The following is a 14,086-nucleotide window of genomic DNA, read 5'->3' on the forward strand; positions in this document are numbered from 1 at the left end:
AGTTTCGGCAACAGACGAAAGTCTCTTTGAAACAAAGGGCCCCGCGTTCTGCTGACTTTGCTTATTTACACTGAACCAAACAAAGACGCCATATTAACGCCGCCATAGTGCCGAGATATCGTGACCACGTTGTAGAAGAAGACAGAACAATTGGTTCTTACCCTAAACACCCCATTACATGTTTGTATGCTAAATTACATGTTGGGATGTCAGACACAGAAATAACACAGAATAATTTAAAAACTGTAAAATGGCCGAAGCCACATTGTTACTGACACAACAAAACATGTGTGTGTTTGTGTGTGTGTGTGTGTGTGTGTGTGTGTGTGTGTGTGTGTGTCTGTGTGTGTGTGTGTCTGTGTGCGTGTGTGACTGTGTGTGTGTTAAAGGGGTTGCCAGAGCAGAAAGGGCAACCCCCTCCTCCTCATCAGGGCTGAGTGGGCGGACGGTCCAGATGGATTACTGCGGTCACCTCGTAAACCTGAAACACACAAAGTGCACAGATATATCAGATCATCTTATACTTTACTGTTATTTGTTTGTTATTTAATTTAATCAGTGTTCACGTTGAAATTTATTTAAATGTATGTTCTGTGCCTTTGTGTGTGTTTTTTAATTTTATTTAAACGTCAAACTGAAAAATCTTTGTTGAAAATTTGTGCTTTTTTATTTGAATTCTAAAACAAATTTATTTGTTTATTTATGTCATTATTTGGACGCTCTGTCCTCTGGATCCACAGGAAAAAAATTATGTTTGTATAACATGTTTGTGTGTTTTTATTTAGTAATTAATGTGAATAAAGAGTTTTCTCAGTTTTAACTCAGTTTACTGCAGCAGATTAAAAATATTTAAAATTGACAGAATCAATTACAAGCACAGACACAAAGGAGAGGATTATTCTTAAATTAATTTAAGTGTAGAATATTAACAATATATAATTAGACTATAACACAAAAAGTTAATAAACTACAAACAAATAAAAAGAGGAGTTTAGTTCATGATGATAATACAGAGGCCAAAGAAGGAGGTGGATCTTCAGATGTGTTTCAGAGTTGTGAAAACAGAGGATCGATGTAAATCACCAATTAAATTGTCAATAAAAGGTTTTGTAATACATCAAGTCATATCAGCGACTGTGGTGTCAACTGTTAATAATCAGTTTTGTTCAGGAGCAAAAGTTAAATCTGGAGGAGGATTTTCAACACCATGGCAACGCAAACATTGTTCCATTGGTTTATAACTGATCTGTGAATGAAAAGATGTGATAATCATCAATAAATATATTGATTCCTGCTGATAAATGGTTTCTCATCAGAGGGTACAGGTACGGAACAATCACATTTCCCAAGAAGCATCAGCAGGACACAGAATAAAAATAACAAAATAATGTTACGTCCAAGCAAATTTATATCTATATTCATTAATTTGAATCTGCTCTTTTTTATCAGTGACTCTTGCGTAAGAATTAATGTTGATTAATTTCACAGAATAAATAATATGTAAAGAATATAATAATAGATAATAAATAAACAATATGTAGCGAACAGTACATGTTAAATTTAAAATACGAAAAATAATAAATTATAAATTATATGTAGAGAATAGTCCATGTTTAATATTAGATTTAAAAATAATAAACCAACACACATTAAACAGTTTTCGGAACAGTGTCGCCACCTGTCGGCAAAAACATGTTTTTTCACTGCTTCAACCTCCCGTGATGCTCCGCGGTGCCACCCGTCACGTGCGCCCTCCCGACCAATTGCGTCGTTTGTTTGCCCGTTACCCCCCTGCGATTGGCCGGTGTAAATTTAAAAGTACAGTTTGAACACAGTGCGTGTCGGGAGGATTGTTGAGCGCCACAGAGGAGAAGTGTGTGCTGCGGGGGAAAAGAAAATACACACACAGGAAGAAGATATATATCTGTGTTTTACGCGTTTTATTCACGGACTCGTTGCTCGAGAAGAGGCCGAGAAGGGAGAGACGTGAGCGGGGTGAGTTCGCCCGAGTTGCCGCGGATCTGTGGCTGTTAGCCGCCGGAAGCTAACGGAGCTAACGTCGTCAAATCCATCACATTTTAAAAACCGGTAACGTGTCGTTTGAACCGGGGAAACGTTTCTAAAAGGTCCGTGGTCGTTGTTTGTTTCTCTGGGTCAGAAGCAAACATGGCGTCGCACAACACCAGCGGATTGAAGCGAGACGAGAAGGGACGAAACATCCAGGTCGTGGTCAGATGCAGGTAAACTTTTCATGTCCTCTGTCCTAACTTCATCTGTGTGTGTCCTCTGCGACCTGACAGATGGGGCGTGTGTGTGTGTTTTGTATAGAATCGTGTTAAAGTGTATTGCATTTCCCGTTAGAAGATGTAGATTAGATTAGATTCAACTTTATTGTCATTGCCCAGTACAATGCAGTTAGCATCTAACCACCAGAAGTGCAAAAAAAAAAAGGCAGTAAAAGTGCAGAGTATTGTGCATATTTAGAGTGGAACATGTAAATAAATAAGATATTATGTACAGTAATAAATATATATGTATGAACAGTATTAAGAGGTATTGTATGATATAAGAACGATGAATATACTATAAGCAAGATACATTTATATAAAAATGAATACACTATAGGTGGGATAATACAGTAGTAAAAAATAAATAACAGTGTAGTGCAAATGTTCAGAAATGGTGCAAATAGAGTGAGTGGAGGGACATGAGGGAAACACACACACACCTAGGAGGTTTAACACATAAATAAAGTTTCTAGTATAAGATCACAATCTTCACTCTGGAGCAAAAGCCAGATGAAGTTAAAAATAATAATGTGACATTTATTGTCATCATCGACTGCTGTGAAAATTATCTTGATATCTTTGAGATTAAGTGTTTTTCTGTCCTTTTGGACAATTTAATCCTGATATTTAAGTTCATAGTCTATCAGACTAATTCCACCAACAGGATCTAGATCTGTTTTAATATGTGTTTTCTCACTGACATGAGAGTTTCTAAAACCTGTGTGTCATTAACATGTTTAATTTTGGTCACAGTGATAATATAATAAATAAAGGGCAGTGACAGTTTGAGGCAGATTTCTGGTGATAACCTAAAATTACCGCTTTAGGATGGAGCAATAAAACATTATCAATAATTATCTCAAGAAGATTTTCATCAAAAACATATGATGAAAATATTGTTTATGCATTGTATAAACACAGTGAGGGTAATCATATAAGAATAAAAGGTTAATTATTTGAATAGTAAAGAACAGAAATGTTACACACAGCATCACAGAACTGACAGATAAATACTTCTCAAACCCGCCAGCTTCTGATGCAGATTTGCTTCTTATTCCTGTTTTTTTCTGTTTGAATTTAAATCCACATCAGACTTCACCTTGGACAAACCGGAAATCCTGTTGTCTGCGATTGTCAGATAAGTCATCACTGCTTCGTTCTGCTTTCAGGCCGTTTAACACAATGGAGCGGAAGTCGTCCCACGGCGTCATCGACTGCGATCAGAACAGGAAAGAGGTGCTGGTGAAGACGGGAGGGATGAACGACAAGGCCGCTCGAAAGACCTACACGTTTGACATGGTGAGTGGATGCAGATTCATTTACATAGACGTGTTGTTAGATACAGGGTTCCTACAGTCATGAAAAACCTGGAAAAGTCATGGAATTCTAAAATGTTTATTGCCATGCCTGGAGAAGTCATGGAAATTTGTTCATATTTTCATGTCGTTAATTTACGCTGAGTTTTAAATTAAACGCTTTTAAAAGAAATCAAAGGCATTAAAGCAGGCATACGCTCTCATACTAATTGAAAAGCTCGTTGGGGAAGCAGTCGGGATAATGCACTATGCCAGGGAAGTGTAGATTTAAATATGCTTGGCTACAAATGGAAAAGTACATGCTATGGGTTACAACAGACAAAGACCTCAATCAAACTATTGTCTCATTCATTTGTGTCATATAAGGTATACTGTATGCTTTGGAATTCTCATTGTTAGCTTAAATACTAAATTGTCACTTTTTCATGTATACACCGAGATTTCAAAAAATGTTTGGTCATGGAAATTTGGTTTAAAGTTATTGAAAAGTCATGGAAAGCCATTGGTCAAAATGTGTATGAACCCTGTAGATACATCAGGTAAAGTACTAATTCACCTGAACCTGATGTGTCCACTGAGGATCATTATATCATTTCTGCCTTATCTTTTAAATTGAATTATTCTGTGCTCAGGTGTTCGGTCCGGCAGCGAAGCAGATCGACGTGTACCGGAGCGTCGTTTGTCCCATTCTGGACGAAGTCATCATGGGATACAACTGTACCGTGTTTGCGTGAGTTTGTTTGAATGGTTCAGTAAAGGCATGAATGTGTTACTTCTACAGGAAGGTGAACATAGTTATGGAAGTTATTACAACAACAAACCCAGTGATGTGATCAAATCTAATCCTTTGTACTGGAAACGTTTCTTTTTGGAGTCAAATATTTAGATTTTTCATAATGAGATTTGTTGAGAGATTGTTTCCTCTGCTGTGGCTCAGCTACGGTCAGACAGGAACAGGAAAGACGTTCACCATGGAAGGCGAGAGGAGTCCAGACGAACAGTTCACCTGGGAGGAGGTGAGTTCTCAGCTCCTGCATACGAGTTCTGTCAGAGGTCGTTGAACACAGAATGGATCGAATTAACGTCTCCTCTGCGTTGTTAGGATCCTCTTGCCGGCATCATCCCCCGGACGCTGCACCAGATCTTCGAGAAGCTTTCTGAGAACGGCACAGAATTCTCCGTCAAAGTCTCTCTGCTGGAGATCTACAACGAGGAGCTGTTCGACCTGCTCAGTCCCAGCGAAGACGTCACTGAGCGGCTGCAGCTGTTCGACGACCCGCGCAACAAGGTGACCCGAGTCAGAGAGGGAGATATTTAACTGCTGTTCCCAGGATACTGTTTGTCTGCAGAGCGTTTCCTTTTTGCTCTGAGTTACTTTGGGTGTTTCAGGGAAGAGAAAATGACTTCGGTTTTATCAAGAGATAAATGTACAGTTAACACAGAGACTCAGAATTCAACCTCGAACGTGGCTCTTTAGTTTCAAAGAGACTTAAATTGGGATAAAACATCTTATACAGATCAATTAAAATGTCCCTGCAGCACAAACAGGGATGTTGCTGCTGCTCATGTGATTTCTGTCCTGACCCGTGTGTCGTGCATCGCAGCGTGGCGTGGTGGTGAAGGGCCTGGAGGATGTGACGGTCCACAACAAAGACGAAGTTTATCAGATCCTGGAGAGAGGATCCGCCAAGAGGAGGACGGCCTCGACACTGATGAACGCCTATTCCAGGTCAGCATCAGCAAACGACTGTGGACGGTATTTAATCACCTCGGCTGCTTGTGTGGCGTTCACGCTTCCTTTTTTTTGTGTCTACGCAGTCGCTCCCACTCCGTCTTCTCCGTCACCATCCACATGAAGGAGATCACTCTGGATGGAGAGGAGCTGGTGAAGATCGGGAAACTCAACCTGGTATAAATCCTTCATGTTTGATAAGAGGTTTTCAATGTAGAGTAATAAAAGTTTCATTTCAAATCTCTCAGTAAAACTTTCTCTGAAAGAGCTGCTATGACTTAATCATACGTTTGTAGATTCAAGAATGTTGACAACATCCTGTGGATTTTCAAACAATTAAACACCTGTTACCCTCACACACACACACACGTCTCTAAGAGCCCTTCCTCATTAAGCCTCTGCCCTCTGCAGGTGGACCTCGCCGGCAGCGAGAACATCGGGCGCTCGGGTGCGGTGGACAAGCGAGCTCGCGAGGCCGGAAACATCAACCAGTCTCTGCTGACGCTGGGCCGAGTGATCACAGCGCTGGTGGAGAAGAGGCCGCACGTCCCGTACAGGTACGAGCTGGGACACGCACAGGGTTGTTTTATGTTGTGTGAACACAAGAAGAATAATGGATGAAACTAACACAAATGTGCATTTACACATTTCTATTCCTTTGTTTGACTGCGTTCCTTCATTTTTTTTATATTGGATAAGAAAAGTAAAACCACAAATCGTCACATTGGGAAATCAGAGCCAGAGGTTTTCTGACAATCGGTCACTAAATATTTTCAGCCTCAGAACAATTAAAGAGTTTCCTGCAGAAGTTTAGATGAATAGTATAAATAATAAGAAGCTCCTTAGCCTAGCATGAAGACTGGAAACTGTCAGAGGTCGAACTAAATTAATATACGAGCAGCTTTGATATCAACAAGTGAACGTGTTTTCATTTCATTTTTAAATATAGTGAAAAAAACAGAGTAAAAACTGACCAGTTGTGGCTTCTTGTTCAAGGTGTAAAATGGTTTTGGTGGGAAAAATGCTCCTAACCCATATGTGAATATCTGAAAACTCTTCTCTTCTCACAGAGAGTCCAAGCTGACCAGGATCCTGCAGGACTCGCTGGGAGGACGGACAAAGACGTCCATCATTGCCACCGTGTCGCCTTCATCCAGCAACCTGGAAGTATGTCCTGCTGTCTCTGCACATCTGTTTTATCATTCATAACGTCACACTGCTACAGAACAGTTTCCTCCTCCGCCTGAGCTCGTGTTCATCAGTGTGATTCTCTCTGTGCAGGAGACACTGAGCACACTGGAGTACGCCTGCAGGGCCAAGAACATCATGAACAAACCCGAGGTCAACCAGAAACTCACCAAGAGGACGCTCATCAAGGTAGACGAGCTTTGGAGACTTTGTATGAGTGTGAGATTATTTCAAGCTCAAATATTAACATCTCATCGGCCTGTGTCTGTGTTCAGGAGTACACGGAGGAGATCGAGCGTCTGAAGCGTGACCTGGCCGCCACTCGAGACAAGCACGGAGTTTACCTGTCCTCAGAAAACTTTGAGTAGGTCACAGAAGGTGCTCCTTGCACTGGACAACATCCTTTATCTCTTTCACACCTGCTGAGTGCAGAGCTCCTTCTCTGTAACAGCAACTTCACATTTATTTAATCCATAAAATGCGTTTGAAATGGTGTTCCCTCATATAATTTATTTCTTGTGTGTGTGTTTTATTTCAGGAGTATGAAGAGTCAGATCAATGCTCACGAGGAGCAGATAGTAGAGTACACAGACCGGATCGCCGCCGTGGAGGAGGAGCTAAAGAAGGTTGAGACTTTTACCACGTGTTTACCTTGTGTTCTAATAAGTCCTGACTTCAGTGTTGCAGCAGTGACATGTTAGGAGCCAGGTGATGAGGCAACATTTATATTAATTTATATATCACGTTGTAGATGCTGCGAGAGAGAAAAAAAGAGAAATGCTTCCATTTCACTTACAACTCAAAGCTACAACCTGCTAGACGACAAGTTAAACTTGTCACGTACAAGTTGTCCTCACACGTTTTCTCCTCTGCAGGCGACGGAGCTGTTCACCGACAGTAAAACCAGACTGGAGCAGTGCTCCGTGGACCTGGAGGAGAAGCAGCAGAGGTGAGTCGTCGCTGAACGAGAGCAGCATCCAGCTGGGAAATCAACAACTTGTGAAACTCAAGTGTCGTGCGTCTTTTTTCAGGCTGGAGGAAACCAACCGTTACCTGCAGGCGACCCAAGAGAAGCTGAGTCAGGAGGAGTTCATCTGCTCGGAGCTCAGCTCAGTCCAGGAAACCCTGTACGCGACCGCTGACCAGGTACGAACACGCATCACTGATGCTACTGTATCACAGGTTTTTACCATGTTCAAAAATAGAATCTGATCAATGTGAGTGAGATCTCTTTTTATATTTCTCCTCATTTTAACGTTTTCGTCTGTGTGCTTTTGTGATTCCACGTGTTCAGCTGCTGACGACGGTGGACGCCAGCACCAGCGACGTGTCTGGTCTCCACGACAAACTGGACAGGAAGAAAAAGGTCAAACACTCAACTGCTATATACACTGAATATAATGAAGAGGATTCACAGTCCTGCAGTTTCGAGGACGATTACTTTCATTTTGTTTAATTAGTTTATGAATTGACTAAATTTATTTAGCCTCTAAACTGAATACAGTAATTTATCATTTTCCCTTAACTAACTCAACACCTCTTCACTTCTTCTCCACTGCCCTACATTTTTAACATCGCGTCACATTTTCACATCATGTCCTTCTGACCTGAGATGTTGACGCTCTTGATTTTGAAATCAGGTGGAGCACCACAACATGCAGATCCAGCAGACTTTCTCTCAGCGTATAGACGGAGCTTTCAGCAGCATGCAGAGCTGCGTTCAGCAGCACGGAACCAAACACCACGACATGATGAGCAGCTACTCGCACGCCATCGGTAAGACCAGAGAGCTCTGCTCACAGTGTAATGTCCCAGACTAGTCACATAACTTGTGTCTGACCCTCCATCTGTCTCCTGCTCAGATGGTTTACTTGTGATGAACGAGGCTGTGCTGGAAGGAGCTCTGACCACCGTGGAGTCCTTCGTGGGCAGCGTGGGGCCGCTGGTGGCCGAGGGCGTGGCTCGCTGTCAGGAGAAAGTGCAGCAGCAGGAGGCGCTGTGTCTGCAGGACAAAGAGAATCTGCTGCAGATGCTGGTGAGAAACAGACGACCTCCTGTGAAGTTTCATACAAAACATGAGGTTTTTAAAGGGTTAATTTGTTTGTCTGAGAATTAACTGATTTATAGTCAGACGGATTCTGAAACGCTAGTTGTCCTCAGATTGTAATCTCATCTGTTTTACAATTCATAAGGTCGCACTGCTCCAGAACAGTTTCCTCCTCCGCCTGAGCTTGTGTTCATCAGTGTGTTTCCAGCTTTTCCTGATATGAGTTTTTTACTTGTCCTTCTGTGTGACGGCAGGAGGAGCATCGACAGGACATGGAGGAGGTGTTGGTGGTTCGGACTCTGATGGGATTATCAGCCGTGAAGGAGCTCGGTGACACTCTGAGGGCGTCTGTGGAGGCACAGCGAGCTCTGGCCGACAAGGTGAGAACATAATTGTGTTCTGACGTTTAATTGATCAAATATTTCAATGAAATCCAGGAATGACCAGTGTCTCCTGTTGTAACCCTCATTGTTTTCACGATCTCAGGTGGAGGCGATGAAGGAGATGGGGGTGTTTTTCAGCAGCCTGGTTCGGGAGCTGGGGGGGCTGCGGGAGGCCGCTGTTCAGGGTCTCAGCTCCGTGCAGACCGAACACGAGCAGCTTGAGGATAATATCAGACGAGCGCAGGAGAAACACCAGACGGTACGATTTATTTTCTCTCCGCACTGGTGACACACAACAGGAAGTCTTTTCAAGAAATTCATTTGACAAGGCAACTTCCTCAAAAAAACGCCTGCAATGTTTGACGTCATTGAGAAATGGAGAAGAGCATAGTTTGTCACGTTTCTAAAGGTTTGATTATATCGCTCACAAACCTTTACAAAATGTGAGTAAAATTGAATGTAACTGTTTCGCTCCATCAGAATACGAAGCAGACCATCCAGTGCCTGCAGGACCAGCTCAACCGGCTGACCCTGGAGACCCAGAGCGACTACACTGATCTGTGCACGTCCTCCAGAGCGCTGCTCAAACCTCTGCAGAGCCTCCAGAAGAGCATCAGCACGTGAGTCACACGCAATAAAGTTTCTCCTTCTATCCAACTACTACAAACCGAAATCATCAGACCTAGAGAATGAATTTCTAACATGTCTCACCTTTTTATTTATGTCACCTCCTCATCCTACAGCGGCTGCAGCACAGTCGAGCATCAGGCCTCGACCCAGGCGGACCTCCTCTGCTCCACCTCCTTATCCCTCGCCTCTTCACTGCGTCTCAGCGCAGACGAGAGTCAACAGACGCTGGAGGAGATGACGGGCTGCTGCTCCCACCTCCACAACTCTGTGTCTGGTACGACACCGATCGTTTCCTCATGTGAACTCACAACCTAACGGACGTTCAGGGTGAGTTGGTGTTAATGCTGTTGATGTGTGGCTGCAGGTCTTGTGGAACGTGACCTCCAGTGGAGCTCCGGAGTCGGGGAGCATGCAGAGACACGAGCCCAGGAACATCTCACCCTGATGAGACAGAGTGTCGCTGAAGCTCAGAACCTGCGACAGGTAAGAAAAAGGTCACCATCGGAGAAACATCAGCTGGAAGATTTCCTATCTTGAAATTTAACCATAATCTGATCCTCCTCCAGAGCGTTGATACGCGCTGCACCAAACAGCTGCACAAAGCCACGGAGGAGCTGTCGTGTCGGCAGCAGGAGGTGAAGCAGGTTCTAGTGGCCGTGCAGGAGCAGAACTCCTCAGACAGGATTGTTCTTGACGAGCAGCAGGCGGAGCTACGTGACCACGTGGAGACGAGCCAACAGCTGGTTTATGGTTTTCTGCAGGACGAGCTGCAGCAGGATGTTCCCACCGGTAAAATCTTCAGCCACCAACTGTTTCTGCTTTTATGTTTGGTTCTGTCCCAAAATCAAATCCACCCTGTGCCCATCTGAAAGAAATTAAATCGAGTCTTGCCTTCGTCACAAACTAGCTCCGTTGTCGCCTTCAGGTGCCACCCCTCAGCGTCGGCATTTTTCATACCCCAAGCAGCTGGTGAAGTCTCAGAGCCGTGGCGAGCTCCTGGAAAGCCTGAGGAGGCAGCAGGAGGAGCTGCTCGCAGCCATGGAGGAGGAGGAGCCCGAAGAGGAGGACAGACACAGCCAGGTGGAACATGTACGTTCACCTTTTTCCTCCTCAGTGACGGTAACTCGTCTGCATAGATGGCGATAACTCGTGTAATCGGCTTCACAAGACCTCAGTTAAAACTCGACGGCTTCATTTCACTGTGTTTTTCTTTGTTTTTAACGCTGCTCCTCTTGGTTTCATCCAGGACTCTCTGGAGGACGAGCTGAGCACTTATAACGAAAGCTTAGCCACGGAGCCGTCATTCGTCGACGAGAACCTTGTCTTCAACGAGAGTAAACGTCTTCCCTTCTTCAAGGTGAGCAGCGAGAATGTTAAACCAAAATGCTAAACATGTCTGGTTGTTTGGGGAGGAGTTACATTTTTATTTCTGCAGATGATAAAAAAGATAACTGAGGTTGTTTTTTTTTTTCTTGTTGCCCACCAGCAGAAGGGCAGTAAGAAGGAAATGAAGATCCAAGGCCGACAGAAGATGTTAGAAGCCGAAGCTGCGTTGACGCCGCAGAAATCCAGGCTGCCGCTCCGCTCCCAGAACTAAGACAGTTTTTAATTTTATTCTTTTAAACAATGTTGTTATCGCTAAACTCTTTCCAATATTAATCTTTTGTCTTTTTAAACATTACGATGCTGTGTCATAAACTGTCTCTTGTTGTAGCACCGTGATTGTCCCGACATTTTCAAGTTGCAATTGTAAAATTAAAGAGATTTATACTTGTTTTATTCCTTTTGTTTGTTTTTCAACTAAGAAAATTAAGTCTGAGCGGGTTACAGGTACGCTTCTGTTTAATTTTAATTTAAGTTTGGTGAAATTGTAAATACACAAGTCGGCTCCCATAAGTCAACCCAAAGTGTCTTGATTGCTCATAAACCCCACCTCCTCCATGTTAGCAGATTGGAAAACAAAAAAATTGACGTCAAATGTTTTTCTTTTCATTTCTGTGAAGCGGGAGGTTGTCCCACATTCTTTACAGTCTGTGGTTAAACAGTCGTTTTAATGTCTCGATGCTCACACGTGGTCAACTGATTTCTAACGGCTCAAATTCAAGCATGAATTACGTCATAAGCAATTCATGCTTATGACGTAATACATCTACCTGTCCATACCACCGTGATTTGTTTTGCGTTGCAACTGAAAGCTGGGTTTTTTTATTTTCTGAGTGACTATAAGATATAACAAATGTACGAAGTGTTGACAATACAGCACTGTTCACACACATACACACACTTTAACGTGTAGTCAGATACACATAGCGTAAACACACAAACATAACACATAGTTCTTCTCCTGCTTCTCAACCTCAGAATGTTTCATACTCCTTAAAAAGGTAGTCTGGCATAGCGGACAGATAACAGGTTTTCAAACCTCTGGCTTCATGAATCACTTCATTATATTAGTTCTGAGACTCCCTCACACAGCGGACAGATTAGACTAGAGGTTTTCATGCCTTGCTCACAGTTTTCTATGACCTCACTTCACTTCACACACACATAAAATAAGCGCACACGCGAGGCAATATGCTCATGAACTTTAGTAACCGCAACACGGCTTGCACGTCATCACGCAACGCCAGGAGGAGGACCAAACGACGCCAGGAGGACGACCCGACGAGATCCGACCAATCCCAATCCAAGAAGAACCTCTGTCATGCCCAGTATCAATATATAAGCTTTCTGCGTACTCTGCCTCACTGCCATTTTTCCTGTACAGGATCAGTGGACCATGCATGATCATTTGCTAGACACCGCAGTTTCCTGACCTGTGACCTCTGAATAAACCTGCTTAATTTTAACTTGAGAACGACGCCTCCTGCCTTTGATTTCCACCCGCAACAAAATGGTAGCAGAGGATGGTTTAAGACGATTGGAAGAGCGGAGTGGAAACAACAGGTCGGGGAGGAGGCCGTCTCTCGGACGGGAAAGAACCGTCCTGAAGTGACTTGTATCGCCTTGGGAAACTGATCAAACAGCGCTGTACTATTAAAAGGTGAGCAGAGCCTATTTAATTGAAATCTGCATATTGTCGTGATAGAAAACCCAAATTTTTGATCAGTAGTACTGAGGTGTATACAAGTACATATGATAAATTTAACAAAGTAATTAAAATGGTCTGAAAATGCTGTGTATTATGCAATGGTGACGGTTGTATTTTAGTTCAAATTTTACACAAACACTGTAAATAACTGTGCCTGATCTCCAGGTCTGTGTTTGAGTACTAGTTTCAATTTTCACACCAATAAGGTCTCTCACTCTAAAATAAAATTTTACACAAACACTGTAAATAACTGTGCCTGATCTTCAGGTCTGTGTTTGAGTAGTAGTTCAAATTTTACACAAACACTGTAAATAACTGTGCCTGATCTTCAGGTCTGTGTTTGAGTACTAGTTTCAATTGTCACACCAATAAGGTCTCTCACTCTAAAATAAAAATTTTACACAAACACTGTAAATAACTGTGCCTGATCTTCAGGTCTGTGTTTGAGTAGTAGTTCAAATTTTACACAAACACTGTAAATAACTGTGCCTGATCTTCAGGTCTGTGTTTGAGTACTAGTTTCAATTTTCACACCAATAAGGTCTCTCTCTCTAAAATAAAATTTTACACAAACACTGTAAATATCTGTGCCTGATCTTCAGGTCTGTGTTTGAGTAGTAGTTCAAATTTTACACAAACACTGTAAATAACTGTGCCTGATCTTCAGGTCTGTGTTTGAGTACTAGTTTCAATTTTCACACCAATAAGGTCTCTCACTCTAAAATAAAATTTTACACAAACACTGTAAATAACTGTGCCTGATCTCCAGGTCTGTGTTTGAGTACTAGTTTCAATTTTCACACCAATAAGGTCTCTCACTCTAAAATAAAATTTTACACAAACACTGTAAATAACTGTGCCTGATCTTCAGGTCTGTGTTTGAGTACTAGTTTCAATTTTCACACCAATAAGGTCTCTCACTCTAAAATAAAATTTTACACAAACACTGTAAATAACTGTGCGTGATCTTCAGGTCTGTGTTTGAGTACTAGTTTCAATTTTCACACCAATAAGGTCTCTCACTCTAAAATAAAATTTTACACAAACACTGTAAATAACTGTGCCTGATCTCCAGGTCTGTGTTTGAGTACTAGTTTCAATTTTCACACCAATAATGTCTCTCACTCTAAAATAAAATTTTACACAAACACTGTAAATAACTGTGCCTGATCTCCAGGTCTGTGTTTGAGTAGTAGTTCAAATTTTACACACACACACTGTAAATAACTATGCCTGATCTGCAGGTTTGTTGTGTGAGCAGTATCTAACCCAAATTCGGTATCCCACTTAAAAAGACAATATATATGACAATCAGTGTTGGAGCCCTGACACCACCCAGGGATGGAGGTCACGTGCCACCTGTGGATGTTTTGAGATTGAAATGTCAAGTTATATGAAGATTTTAACTGCT

General features: G+C 42.4%; 1 protein-coding gene across 1 annotated transcript; it reads left to right on the forward strand.

Moving 5' to 3' along the window:
- Positions 1-1,872: 1,872 nt before the first annotated feature.
- kif11 (kinesin family member 11) lies at positions 1,873-11,363 on the forward strand. The gene is made up of 27 exons (XM_061087482.1): positions 1,873-1,995; positions 2,159-2,240; positions 3,458-3,587; positions 4,237-4,334; positions 4,542-4,620; positions 4,707-4,892; positions 5,209-5,333; positions 5,423-5,513; positions 5,748-5,893; positions 6,407-6,503; positions 6,618-6,713; positions 6,800-6,888; positions 7,063-7,150; positions 7,400-7,473; positions 7,556-7,670; positions 7,819-7,890; positions 8,165-8,300; positions 8,387-8,559; positions 8,826-8,951; positions 9,058-9,213; positions 9,435-9,574; positions 9,698-9,858; positions 9,949-10,067; positions 10,151-10,373; positions 10,510-10,673; positions 10,831-10,941; positions 11,071-11,363. The coding sequence occupies exons 2-27, from the start codon at positions 2,167-2,169 to the stop codon at positions 11,179-11,181; spliced, it is 3,180 nt and encodes a 1,059-aa protein (XP_060943465.1). The 5' UTR covers positions 1,873-1,995; positions 2,159-2,166; the 3' UTR covers positions 11,182-11,363.
- The last annotated feature ends 2,723 nt before the right edge of the window (positions 11,364-14,086 follow it).

The sequence above is a fragment of the Limanda limanda genome, chromosome 15 (genome assembly GCF_963576545.1).
Source record: "Limanda limanda chromosome 15, fLimLim1.1, whole genome shotgun sequence".
Lineage (NCBI taxonomy): Eukaryota > Metazoa > Chordata > Actinopteri > Pleuronectiformes > Pleuronectidae > Limanda > Limanda limanda.